This window comes from Cydia pomonella, chromosome 16 (genome assembly GCF_033807575.1).
Source record: "Cydia pomonella isolate Wapato2018A chromosome 16, ilCydPomo1, whole genome shotgun sequence".
In the NCBI taxonomy this organism is placed as follows: Eukaryota; Metazoa; Arthropoda; class Insecta; order Lepidoptera; family Tortricidae; genus Cydia; species Cydia pomonella.
Genome location: NC_084718.1, coordinates 16,772,308 through 16,785,617, shown reverse-complemented (window position 1 = coordinate 16,785,617; position 13,310 = coordinate 16,772,308). Strand labels below are relative to the sequence as shown.

The 13,310-nt window shown below is 37.4% G+C and overlaps 1 protein-coding gene across 2 annotated transcripts in view; it reads right to left on the bottom strand.

Annotated features, from left to right (window-relative positions):
- The window catches only part of LOC133526162 (aquaporin-11), a 39,779-nt gene extending 36,589 nt beyond the window's left edge, over nt 1-3,190 (bottom strand). Inside the window, exons 1-2 of one of the 2 annotated variants that reach the window (XM_061862648.1) lie at nt 2,963-3,190; nt 2,691-2,798 (exon numbers count right to left, since the gene is read on the bottom strand). In XM_061862648.1, the coding sequence (XP_061718632.1) occupies nt 2,691-2,741 (51 nt within the window). In that variant the 5' untranslated portion in view covers nt 2,742-2,798; nt 2,963-3,190. The remainder of the gene's footprint in view (nt 1-2,690; nt 2,799-2,962) is intronic. The other variant, XM_061862649.1, reaches the window with a different exon arrangement.
- Between the last annotated feature and the right edge of the window lie 10,120 nt (nt 3,191-13,310).

The following is a 13,310-nucleotide window of genomic DNA, read 5'->3' as shown; positions in this document are numbered from 1 at the left end:
CTGCACGGCGGCCGACTATCAAAGAGAATTTAAAGATTTCAAATTCTCTTTGCTACTATGCATGCTCGCAAACAGAAGCCAGCAATATATATCTGTTATACGAACCTTATACGTAAGATCATATTCTGACGCTGCGTGTTCACTTGCTATTACATCCGTAAGTATATCCGACACAGCAGAGATATCCTCCGGATAATCGATCCGGGTAACGCTAGATGAAATTTCTCGGGTCTGACTGATCTCTTTGTAGGATTGTAAGGGATTTCAGGAAGATCGGCAGATGCAGCCGGTATTTAAAGGAATTTATGTGACGAATATTGCGTACATTTATGTGAATATTCATTGATAAATGAATCGTAGTAGAATTGAAATAACTTGAATAGGTACTTATATATTGTCGGTTGATTAGCGTTTAAAGTCTTAGTCTATATAATTAGTCTTTATTCAAATAGGCCTAGCAACAAGAACTTTTAAATTGTCAAGTTTTACAAATATCATCTTAATCTAAATATCAGAGCAATTTATTGATGGAGTTATTATTGTTCCTAAAAAGACATTGAATTATTATAGAATATGTCAAACTTAATAATAAGAATTTCTCAAAAGGATCGTAAAACACCAAATTGTATAAAAAATACTAGTCCAGAAACTTACTACTACTTCAACTCTTAAAAATATCTCTTTAAGAGTAGAAGATTTTAGAAATCAATTTATATTAGAATTAATACGGATGTATTTCAACCATATACATACTTTAAGAATTAAATTCTAAACGCGTGCTCTCCCATTATTACATCCGTAATATCCGACACAGATCTCGTCCGGATAACCCAACCGGGTAACGCCGGATGAACTTACTCGTAAATTGGCCGGATCTGACTGATCCCTTTGAAGGATTGTAATGGGTTTTAGGAAGATCGACAGAAGTAGTATTTGGAATTTTGGAACTTTGAAGTAAGAAGAAATGGGGTAAGTAAGAGTTCAATAGAAATGGCGAAAAATGTAAGCAAATATTTTGTTAACATTTGACATATAAATATACAAAACTTGTTTTCATTGAATTTTTTTTTATTATTATTAAAAACTGATCGGTGATTGGCTCTAGTGATGGAAAGTGAAGACAGGGCCTAAGATGGAGCCGGTTCAGTAGTAGCCTATTCACTCTTGCTTTAAAGATTTAATATATATTTTAATGAAGGCTTGACATAAATAAAATATACTGTGTATTACGAAGTATTGAAGGGAAATTGGTTTGTTTACATTATTTGCCACATCTATTGAACTTGAACTTCACTTTATACGGATGTCGAACTATGAGTTGAGCTTATTTTTTTTTGTTAATCGTTGATCTCGTTCTTCTTCGTATTTTAAACATTGATATCTATTTGAGTAGCTACCCGAAAAAAACTGCCTAAAAGGGTTCCCACATTTTATTTTATTTATTTTATATTAGGCCCTATGCCCTTGTATTTTATAATATTGTATGTTCAGATTAAGTGTTACAGTATGTTATGATTTCAAACATTAGAATTTACTTAAAGCGGAAAACAAACTTGGTAAGTTTGGGAACGAATTTTTTTGCAATCCTACACCAAACTAAGTGTCTCTGTTTAGCCCAATGGTTGATTGGTAGAGAATGCCTTAAGGCGTTAAGTCCGCCTTTGTAGTCTTTTTTTGTAAATTTGTGCAATGAAGTTTAAATAAATAAATTTCCTAAATGAAACAGCTAAACTCAACTTTGCTAAAGCGGTAAATAAACCAAGTTGACAAAGCTTCCTAAAGATTTACTAAAGCAACTAGCAAGTCTACGGAATAAATTTTAACAAAAAAATCATTTAGGCTAGGTCTTTCAACTAGTTGTTGGTATAACTCATAACAAGCATAAAGTTATAAAACTTTATGCTAAGTTTTTTTGTTAATATACAGACCTAATATATAGATACTGTAGAATGACGGATGCAAAAAACAATCTACAGAAAAAATCTTCTTTTAATTTAAGAATTATGTTCCATACGAGTTATTATGCTTTTCATTATTGTATATTTTGGACGCTCGCCAAAAGTATTAACAGGAGAATAAACGTCCTGATTGTTATGCAATCTGACATCAAAGATGGTTTATTAACTTAATAACGCATAATTGTTTCAACGTCGACAAAAATGTTGATGTTTATAACTTTTTTTATACTCAATAGCGATCAAAGAAAACTCCTAGCATAATTTTAATAGCAGTTTTTTAAGAATGCTTTACCAACGATACCTTATCTACATATTATGCATGGAGTATATCAATTAAAAAGGTCACGGCATATTTATTTGCATTCCAATGTAAATGAAATCATCGCCTAATAATATATTTATTAACAAAAATAAACTACACCGCGTTGCCAAAAAGGTAGCCATTGATATTTCATCATCAATATTGTCAAAACAATCAGTTAATATCAATACTAACATATGGATTGTGTAATGACGTTTTATACTTAATTTGTATGCCAGCGTATTCACTGTGACCACGCGGAAGCGTTCCCATTACCTTGGCCAAATTATACATATGAAAATACTCGTTGATAACATAGAATTAAGGTAACTCTACTGTGGTAATATTCACATGTTGTATTTATCGTATAAATCAGAGCTAGTCTCAATCAAGAATTTCTTAAAATTAAAGTTCTTAAAATTAACACTTACCCTAATTACTACTTTTAGAAATATGCCCAATACATCTATTGTGAACTTCATTTTGCTAAGCCGTCTTCACTTTTCAAAAGAAATTACACTTCGATTTCACTTCACAGACTGAAAATGAGAAAAATGCCAATTAGAAAATAAAAAGAAGATAGAGAGTTCGAATAGTAATATCACGCGGGCATTTTGTAGTTGAAACTAGACGGGACCAATAAAATTCAAGATCATGCGAATTCTATTTATAAAACATCTCATAACACTTCAACGCAACTCACCATTATAACAATGTCTTTTTACTAGAGAAGTTATCACAAATCACAGTTAAATTTCGTTTTACGTTGGGAAAATTCGAATTCGAGAAAAAAATATAATATGTACTACGTTTGGTTTTTGTAGAGAGGCGGTTCTGTGTGCGCGCGAGCATCTTGGCGTGCCGAGGCCGGCCGAAGGCGATCTTAATTTAGACGCCACCGACGCCGAACTACGGATCGGATCTCCCTGGGATTCCGTTTTATACTTTGAAGAGACGAGAAAATAGAAAAATGCAGCAACGCCGGGGTCTTGCACATGTGTGTTGTAAAAAAGGAATTGTTGATTATGAAGTTTCCGCTGCGACATGTGGTGGCAAAGATTATTGGCGATTATGCTGATATTGATGGAGATACGACAGTGACTTGCTAGTGATTTTTTTAACATTAGTACTTATTTATCTGCTAAAGATAATTGTATCTTTAATGATAATCGTATCTTTCTGATCATGTAATGGCGGAAATCCACTATGTCGACGTTGAACTATCTACTTACGCTACAAAAGCGAGCAACGCCCCCGCCATTTCTTAGTCTGATGGTTCCTCTACATGATGACCCAGCGCTGGACCAGCGAGATGGCCATGCGATGGTGATAACTCCTATGCACGATGGCCCAGCGCTGGACCAGCGAGATGGCCATGCGATGGTTGAAACGCAACTGCACGGTATAGTTTTGGAATGGGACACATGTAGATGTAGACCTTTGATGTGCGGACGAATAACTGACACCGTGGCCATCCCATCGCCATCCCGCCGCGCCCTAAGCCACTCACCATCACTGCGCTCTCCGCGCGCTGGCCCATCTTAGTGGGCCAGCATGATGGGCCATCGCGTAGAGGAGCCATGAAACATATCTACTACTTACATGCAGCGTACGCCCGCTGTGAGAGTGTCAATCTTCATTTTGCCGTACGACGCCGTGACGTGCATTGCAGTGGCCTCCAGTTTAGTCTGTAATGGTACCTTTGACTTCTCTGTATATATTTATCTTCGTTTTTCTATTTCTATAAAGGATCAACACGAATATTTTGACTCGCAGTGAGTATAACAGGAACGGGAACAAGAGACGGGTTCTTTGAAGCACTAAATACCATTGTCATTTGTCTTTGAACAGCTTTGATTGTTCTAAAAACAATTTTGAACTTGCAGAGTTGGCCATCACATTGAAATGTTTACATACGGAATGAAATTGATGTTTACTAAGTGCCAACATCCGTTAGAGAAGCTGCTAGTTGAATTCTCAAAATTACTAGCATATTACCATCGAATGCCTTATCAATAAAATAAGCCTCTGTTATGTTAGGATTAAGTAAATTAAGCAAGGATTAAAGTAAGTTATTAAAATGAGTCTGAGATAATCGAAAACCCTAGTTAGTTGTATTAGTACATATTTTTAATAAGGAAGTAATAGGTACGAAATATGACATAATTCGCGTTTGGAACCAATAACACTACCTAATCTGAAGGATTATACTATACTACTTAGGTATTTTTTTATATTTTTAAAATCGAACTCTAAGGTAATATTTAGAAAAAACCTGTAAATCTAAATTTTTAGACTCAAGTCAAGACCAAAGTCAACAACTCATCGGCGTTGAAAATAATGTCTGTTATCGTCAAATAATCTTTGCCTCTCTGCGTGAGACGTGTACGTGTGTTCGTGGACGTACCGTACTTGTACGGTACGGACTGTAATTAGACGTAAATAAATAAATATTTGGGGACAATCTTACACAGATCGACCTAGCCCCAAACTAAGCAAAGCTTGTACTATGGGTACTAGCCGACGATATACATACGTATATATAGATACATACATACTTATATATATAGTAAACACGCATGACTCAGGAACAAATATCTGTATTCATCAGTTCATCACACAAATAAATACTCTTACCGGGATTCGAACCCGGGACCAACGGCTACATAGGCAGGATCAACCCACTAGGCCAGACCGGTCGTCAATAATATCCATAACTTAGGAACAATTGGAACAAATATACTGATCTGTGATGACCACACAAATAAATGCCCTTACCAGGGTTGCAGGGAAGCAGGTTCAGCTTTCGTAAGCAGGATGACAACCAACTCGGCTAAGAGGCTGTTGACATTGCATACGATTCGTTCAATGTTCGATGTTATGTCACTACAGGCGATTAAGGATTTAAATAACATCTATTTATTTACATCAGGAAAATAAACACACACAAGAAAACTTACTACCTAAGTAGGTACGTAAACTAATCGCTTGGCGTTGATGTGATTATCTATGATAACTTTATTATTTCATTGACGTGGCAGCGAAAATGTTAAAAGCTAAACCGTTGAACCTACACAGTAGGCTTTGAAACATTTGTCACTTAAGAGGTCCACTGACTTAAGCAAGCCACCACCAGCGGTAGCAGCATGGTTCCATATTTATTACCTCTCACTACTGTCACTTTCGCACTTACATACTTGTTAGAACGTGACAGGCATGGTGACAAATGATAAAGAGCCGACCATCTTAGGCCTATTCTATGACCGTCATATGATAAGATTCATATAGTAGCCGTGTCTTATCCAACCTCAACATTGGCAGAATCATCAACACCTTGATGGAGCCATAACATGAAAAATTGATTGATCTTAGGCCTACAGTTCGCCGGACGATATCGACCTGTCATTCATTCGCGATTGTCAGTTTTTGCGAATAACTGACAGGCCGATATCGTCCGGTGAACTGATAATCAGTGGGCCCCTTTAGGACAACAAGTAAGTTTAATTACTGGACAGATGCGTTTACAAACGAAGACAACGTTAACACGGGTTAACACTGTTTAGTAAAAGAAAATATGTACCTAACTACCTGTCTTACCTCTTTCTCGGGATTATAAAAAGGCCTTACGAAGGTCACTTTTTAGGGTTCCGTAGTCAACTAGGAACCCTTATAGTTTCGCCATGTCCATCTGTCTGTCTGTCTGTCTGTCCGAGGCTTTGCTCCGTGGTCGTTAGTGCTAGAAAGCTGAAATTTGGCATGGATATATAAATCAATAAAGCCGACAAAGCCGTACAATAAAATCTAAAAATATTTTTTTTTGGTTTGGTTTGATTTTTTGAAGTGGGGGTGAACATTTTTTTTTGCTTCAACCCTACACAAAGGAAAGGTCTTTTAAAACTAATAGGGGTCTTCAAGAAACATTTCTTGATAAAGTGAATATATTCGGAGATAATTGCTCCGAAAGAAAAAAAATGTCCCCCCCCCCTCTAACTTTTGAACCATAGGTCCAAAAAATATGAAAAAAATCTTGAAAGTAGAGCTTAAGAAAGACATTAAATGAAAACTATAGCGGATATGATCAGTTTAGCTGTTTTTGAGTTATAGCAAAAAGTTTCCCCTTCATAGTAAAAAGACGTACACCCACAGTTCATCCCTTGGTTAATAATCTACCATACTTTAAGCTCCAGTTTAGCTTATTGTGACGGAAGAGTAACTAAGGAACCCTACTTTGAGCATGGCCCGACATGCTCTTGGTCGGTTTTTATTTTTAAATTGTAGAATAGGGAATATTACGTGAAACTCTGCATAGGGGGCGCCACTACCACAATTTCGTTTTTCGTTATGCAACATCTCTATTACTCTTGCATATTCAAGCGATGAATAGGCAGATAACTAAATTTCGATTTTCACGTTTCCCGATAGGCCCTTTGTAAACAAACCGCCTTGATGCATCAATGTCATATTTTATTATCTGTGAAAACTTGTCACGTTATAAGTTACTTTATGGTTAATGAAAGTTGCGAGTGCTGCACTCTGGCGGCAGAACATAGCAGTAATACTCTGTATTTTTTTTTGTTTTGGTGCATGCTTTTATCGCTGATTGAACTTTTATTTCCAGCGGCGACTAATACTCACCGAGACAATTTTAAAAACCCCAGACATTAGGTTGCGTTGTTTTATCACAGAGTTCCTATAGCCACCTCTTGTCTCCATCATCTGATCAGCACCATGACATCATAATATTGCATTGTCATCCGATTTACCTATGAATGCGAAATTACAGCTTAATTGGAAGTCGGTAAGTGGGTCTTTAGCTTCCAAGATTTGAGCCACACTAACAAAATAACTAACAGGGCAAGTTAAATAAAAGATTGTAATAAGAATGGTTTATAAAATAAACAAGTCGTTTTTTTTTCTTAAAGTTTATTTTGCTTATAAGCTTTTATTTCCACGCATGCCTCAAGGCTTGTAGTTTAAGCAGGTGCTTCAATTTCTTCGCCCAGTGCGTGGCAGATCGGATCCGAAGGAGTACCGTTTGTATTTTATGATGTCTTAGATTTTTGACACATTAGTCATTTGACAATTGACGGAAGTCAAATAGACAGTTTCTTTGTACTTTGTGTCTAAACCAAAGAGCATATAATCACTACGTTCTAGTCTAAACTTTGCAGCATGATAGCAGAGAAAATTCTGGCAGGGTCGCTATGTATTAAAATCAATTTGGTTTGGAGTTTTTATTGGGAGATTAGAGGTTGAAATAACCTCGTCGTTTTTTGTTTTTGTTGAACGTTGCTAGTAGCGAACATGAAGATTATTTCCCAGGATGTCTCATGGCTTGCAGCTTGAGCAGATGTTTAATCTTCTTCGCCCAGTGGTCAGGAGGAAGAGGAAGCGCCGCTACCTTACTTGTGCCCTGCAGTGATTCAGTCCATGGGCGGAAGTAGAATGTCCGGTGTTTTAAGTAATCCTGCAATTGCGATATAAATTATACTGTTAGTACCTACCATGAAGAGAAGCTTGGCAGAAATAAGGAAACAGGACAGGATGAGAAGTAGTCATCCATGTGACAGAAATGAAGATCATAAGGTGGATGTCAGGCGTCTCCGGGATTGAGAACGAACAGATCCGTGGTAGCCCCGGTGTGAGAGACGTCGCCGATAAGCTCCAAGAAAGTCGACTGTGGTGGTTTGAGCATGTCAAACGAAGGCCACCTAAATACGTATGCAACAGAACCCTCAGCTTAGCCTTGCCAGGCCCAAACAGGAGGGGCAAACCAAGGCACCGCCAGAGATTTAAACGCCTGTGGTTTAGCGGAAAACGAAGTCCAGGATAGAGCAAAGTGGAAGGATAAAAGTAGGAAAGCGGACCTCGTCACGGTACGGGACAAACGCTAGGGGGATTTTGATAATGATGACAGAGTGAGAATTAGCACAATCAGGTATCCAAAGTTATTGACATAATAACCTGGATTGACTAACGAAAGTGGTTATGAACAGGTCACAATGTTATGCGGTCCACAAGAGAAATGGTGCAAAACTATTACGCATTGGTACCCCAGAGATGGAAAGAGAATTAGAGGACACCAACAAAGAAGATGAGAGATCACTGGAGGAGGGTAGCGCGTTACAGGTTCTAATGGAAAATGTTGGAGGAAGCCTATATCAAGAGGCAAGCTGAGCTTCGGGACATATTATAACAAACAATAACACGTCGTTAACTCTCACACGCTCCTCCTTGCTTCGCTCGTTGTCGAACCTATGTTGGCTCTATTAAATGACTACGAGTAGATGTAATCGTAAATAAATATTCAGCCATGATTGATTACGAAACGACGAAAACGATGATTTTGATATTTATTCGTAGATCATAAGGAGGCAAGTTTCGTGAAAAGGACGACAAAAGAAACCGTTATCAACACTTACTACTTACTGTGACATTAGTATCAACTTTATTATTCCGACGCCCGTGGTTATTTCTTGCAAATCCGACGGTAATAGCGGATATTGCTATTACCAGAACTACCACGTCGATCCAAGATAATACTAAAAAAAATACATGATTAATCTTAAGATGATACACCGCTGCCGCGCAAAATCGCCTTTTCATACAAACGTAGTTTTCATTTTTATTTAACATTATTACAGATATTTATTGACATGACATTTCTTTATTTATTAATTTTAAATTTTTATATTTTTTGTTTCAATGTTAAGTTGACGATCTTTTAGTTAAAGCCTTTGTTTTATCCTTTTGTGTAAAATACTGTGTTTTTTTCTTTAATAAATAAATAAATCTAATCTACGAGTATTTTGACGCAGTTTGTTGTATATCAACCATAGTAGGCCCCTATGTTTGATTTATTTCGAATCTTTAATTATTGAATTAGGAGCATTTAAAAATTTGTGTGAAATCTATTTTTTGCTTCTAATTTTTACACAAATAAAAAAATCGAAAAAAGGTAAACATAGGGTTAATGTACATCAAAATATGTTAAAACATTTTCCATAATGCCAATATTCAGAGAGGAAAATGGGGACTACGTTTGTATGGAAAAGCGGCCAATGTGTATCTTTATGTCAAATCTTAAAGTTATTTCAGCGAGTCATTTTAAAACTTTAATTGTATGGCGGCAGTTAGGTTCATGTGCTTCTTAATATTAAAAAAATTAAAAAAGAAAACGTCCAGCAAAAAGGATAAAATAAAATATTATTATATTTAAGTAAGTATATGCGTTACCAACTGGAATGTTCAGAATCCGGGAGTTCCTTTATCCTTTAAATATGTTCAAATATGTTCGGGCAAAACGATGTCAAAAGGTAGACCAACTAATATAATTTGTAATTTGAGATAGACCAACATAGACGGTACGACTTAACCGACTTCCTTTCCAAATAGCAAGAGGTTCTTATTCTGTGGCGGCAATTCTTTTTTGTTTATGGGTCGGGGACTGAGGGGACAGGTTAGGAGTTGAGGGGTTGGGTGTTGGGAGTTGAGGAGTCGAGGGTTAGGAGTTAAGGGGTCGAGGATTGTCAGTTGACGGATTGGGGGTTTAGGGTCGAAGGGTTCAGTGATCATGTTGTGAAGTTGAGGGATCGGAGGGTTTGAGGGATTGGGTCAGCAGTAGGCGGAGACTGGATATAGTTAAAGCCTGGCCAGTAATATATGATCATTGTCAAGAGGGCGCTGTTATTCTCATGTACAGGGTGACAGTTCAGTATAGTATAAAAAAATTAGTTTCAGTGAAATTCCGCAACATGGCAGCGGCGCGTGATCATTACTGGTTAGGCTTTCCAGGAATGGTTATCCAGGTGGACTCGAGGAAAATCCTGAATATTAAGGAAAGTTTACGAAATTAAATTACGGTTAAACATAGTTATGTATTCTTATTCATACATTACGCGTCATAAGACCTAGCGGTAAGAACGTGCGACTTGCAATCCGGAGGTCGCGGGTCCAAATCCCGGCCCGTACCAATGAGTTTTTCGGAACTTATGTACGAAATATCATTTGATATTTACCAGTCGCTTTTCGGTGAAGGAAAACATCGTGAGGAAACCGGATTAATCCCAACAAGGCCTAGTTTACCCTCTGAGTTGGAAGGTCAGATGGTACTCGCTTTCGTAAAAACTAGTGCATATGCCAAATCTTGGGATTAGTTGTCAAGCGGACCTAAGGCTCCCATGAGCCGTGACAAAATGCCAGGACAACGCGAGGAAGAAGAAGATTACGCGTCATAAGCTCATATTCTGATAACAATACCTTAAAATTAAAAACGGAAATTTGAACCGATTTTGGTATAATTTGGCTTGCAGGTAAAAAAGCTGTAAAACTGGATATTTAATTCATTTATATGAAATCAAGTCCCCTGGATGAGGGAGGAAAAATAACTAGGTCCTAATCCCGCGCCTGCGTGCTATGAACATACTTTCAGTAAGTAGGTACCTAATAACACACGGTCGAACCGAACCCACATCTTGGCGCAATCCGTAATCCGTACATATGACCGTTGGCGCTTAGCTTGGTACCGACTTCAAACATGTCAGTAGGACAATATTAAGTTTTATTCTTTTTGAAGTCAGTATTCTTTTTTTGCGAAAGTTTTTATTTTTTACTTGCCATTTTTGACTCGAGACATGTCAACCACCGCGTGACACACTGCTAAAGAAGTCCAGATGTGCCATAAAAATTGATTGGTCATATTAATTATTTCTTATCGTTTAATTATTTTTTAACGGCTTTCTAGCCGAGTCGCTAGTGACACCAGTGGGGAGACACTAGAGCGTTCGGGCATTCTCGGCTCCGGTCGGCTCAGCATTTCTGCAAGCAATTATTAAACTAATTACTACACTTATTCTTTGAATTAGTAGCCTAGCAGACCCCAGACCCTCACGAGGAGTGATAAAAGTTCTATTTGTATCTACAGACGTTTGTAAACGCGGCCTTACCTCTTGCACAGTCACGACTTCTATACTTACATTTTAAATTCTGCTATCCATTTCCTAAAAACACTGATTTATACCAAAATTCTCTTTGTTTATACTCAAACACACACAACTTGTCAGTAGAAAAAGGCGCGAAAGTCAAATATTCTACGGGAGATTAACCCTTTGCGCCTACATTTATAAAATTTGTCGCCTTTTCCTACTGCTGATGTGCCAGAGTAAACATATAGGTAAATATTGCATAAATATGTAACATGTTATCCAATCTCCACAATCCCCAGTCAAAAATTCCACCATTAATGTCTACAAAAGATTTTCAGATTCTACCTGAATTCATGTACTTATTCATAAAACAAAATTCACCATCGTCATTTTTCTCCCACCGCCACACAGACCCTTCGATTAATTAAAACTAAGCGTATTCAAAGGTCAGGGTTAAAGCGATAATTTTTTAATTCAAGACTGTGACGAGGCTGTAATGTTTTGAGAATTGCTCTGCAAAATGTCCATGTAAAGTTGCCAGTGCAAAGAATCAATTACCCCGCTGTCTCCTCTCCTTATAAATCGCACGTCCCTGGCAATAAATCTAGGAAGCCATTATTATTCTTCGCATGCCAACCTTTATAATATAACTTTTTACTTTAAGTGCAGACTATGCAAAATAGGTTATTTTACGGATGAGTACGTAGTGAAAAATCTAGAGTAAAATATATAGCCAGCTAAGCGGCCAGGGCTCTATCCAAATATACCTATTAAGAAAGAAACAGTTTAACTTGTTATTAATTATGATAAGATGCCACATATGGAGGGTAGAGGAAAGGAGAACAATCTCTTATGGGAGAACTGGGCGGCTACCGGGAAAATCGAAATTCGTCAATTGCGGGCATTTTTCTCTGTCACTCTGATTACGTCTTACTAAGAGTAAAAGAGAAAGATTCCCGCAATTTGCGAATTTCGGTTTTCGCGGTAGGCCCCCTGATGCTAAAGTGTCCAGCTGACAACGTAAATACTAGTTCGAAATCTTTCCGGTGGCGCTAGGGTAACACAAGCTAGGGTGACATGAACTTAGACGTTATTGACGGAGTGAAGTGCGTTGTTAGTGATTTGAAATATTTTATCAAAGTCAAAAAATTGTTCGTGATGTATTGTGGTGCCACCTATTCAAAGTTTTTTGGTAGTCACTTTTCAAAATTCACATAAATTGTTCCTTATCTTTACCCTCCATAATGCTACATTTGAAACTTGCATCAAAGGGTACTTGTTATGTCTGTTTCAACCAAACTTCCGGCACATGCATGAACGAAGTGGACTGCGACAAATTGGAATTTTTATTGTAAATTTGGCGTTTATGGTCGCGCTGCCACACTTTGTGGCTACTCATTGAGTGCAGACTTAACATTTGAATCCGCTTGAGTATCAAGTAGCCCAACATAGCTTTAATATGAGCTAAAGCACTAACGGACAGGCGTACCAGACCGAGACGCAGGTTCGGTCCTAAGCCTGTTCGATTGAGTAGAAGATAGTTCGCCGTGCGTTCGTAGCCATGTGTGAAAGCGAGAAAGAGATAAGCTGACTGGACAAAGGTAGCGGTACGGACGGTACGGTACCCGTACGCCCGTCTGCAAGCACTTAGATACTGGGTACTTAGATAACGATATATATATATATATATATATATATATATATATATATATATATATATATATATATATATATATATATATATATATATATATATATACACCTAATATAAAAATATTTATAAATACATAGAAAACACCCACGACTCAGGAACAAATATTCATGCTCAATGCTCATCACACAAATAAATGCCCGTACCAGGATTTGAACCTGGGACCATCGGCTTCATAGGCAGGGTCACTGCCAACTAGGCCAGGTCGGTTCTCATGATTAACAGACATATAAATACATAAAAAGTTAGAGCATTGATAAAGGGTTGTTGGTAACTGGATGCCAAAACACATGATTTATAGATGCATATTAGCGCTAAATAATCAGTTGATGATCTCATTAGTCAGCAAACAATTGGAATGTAAACTGTAGATAAAGTCATGTTTATCCAAGGCTGTATGTTTTCAGATGCAGGCA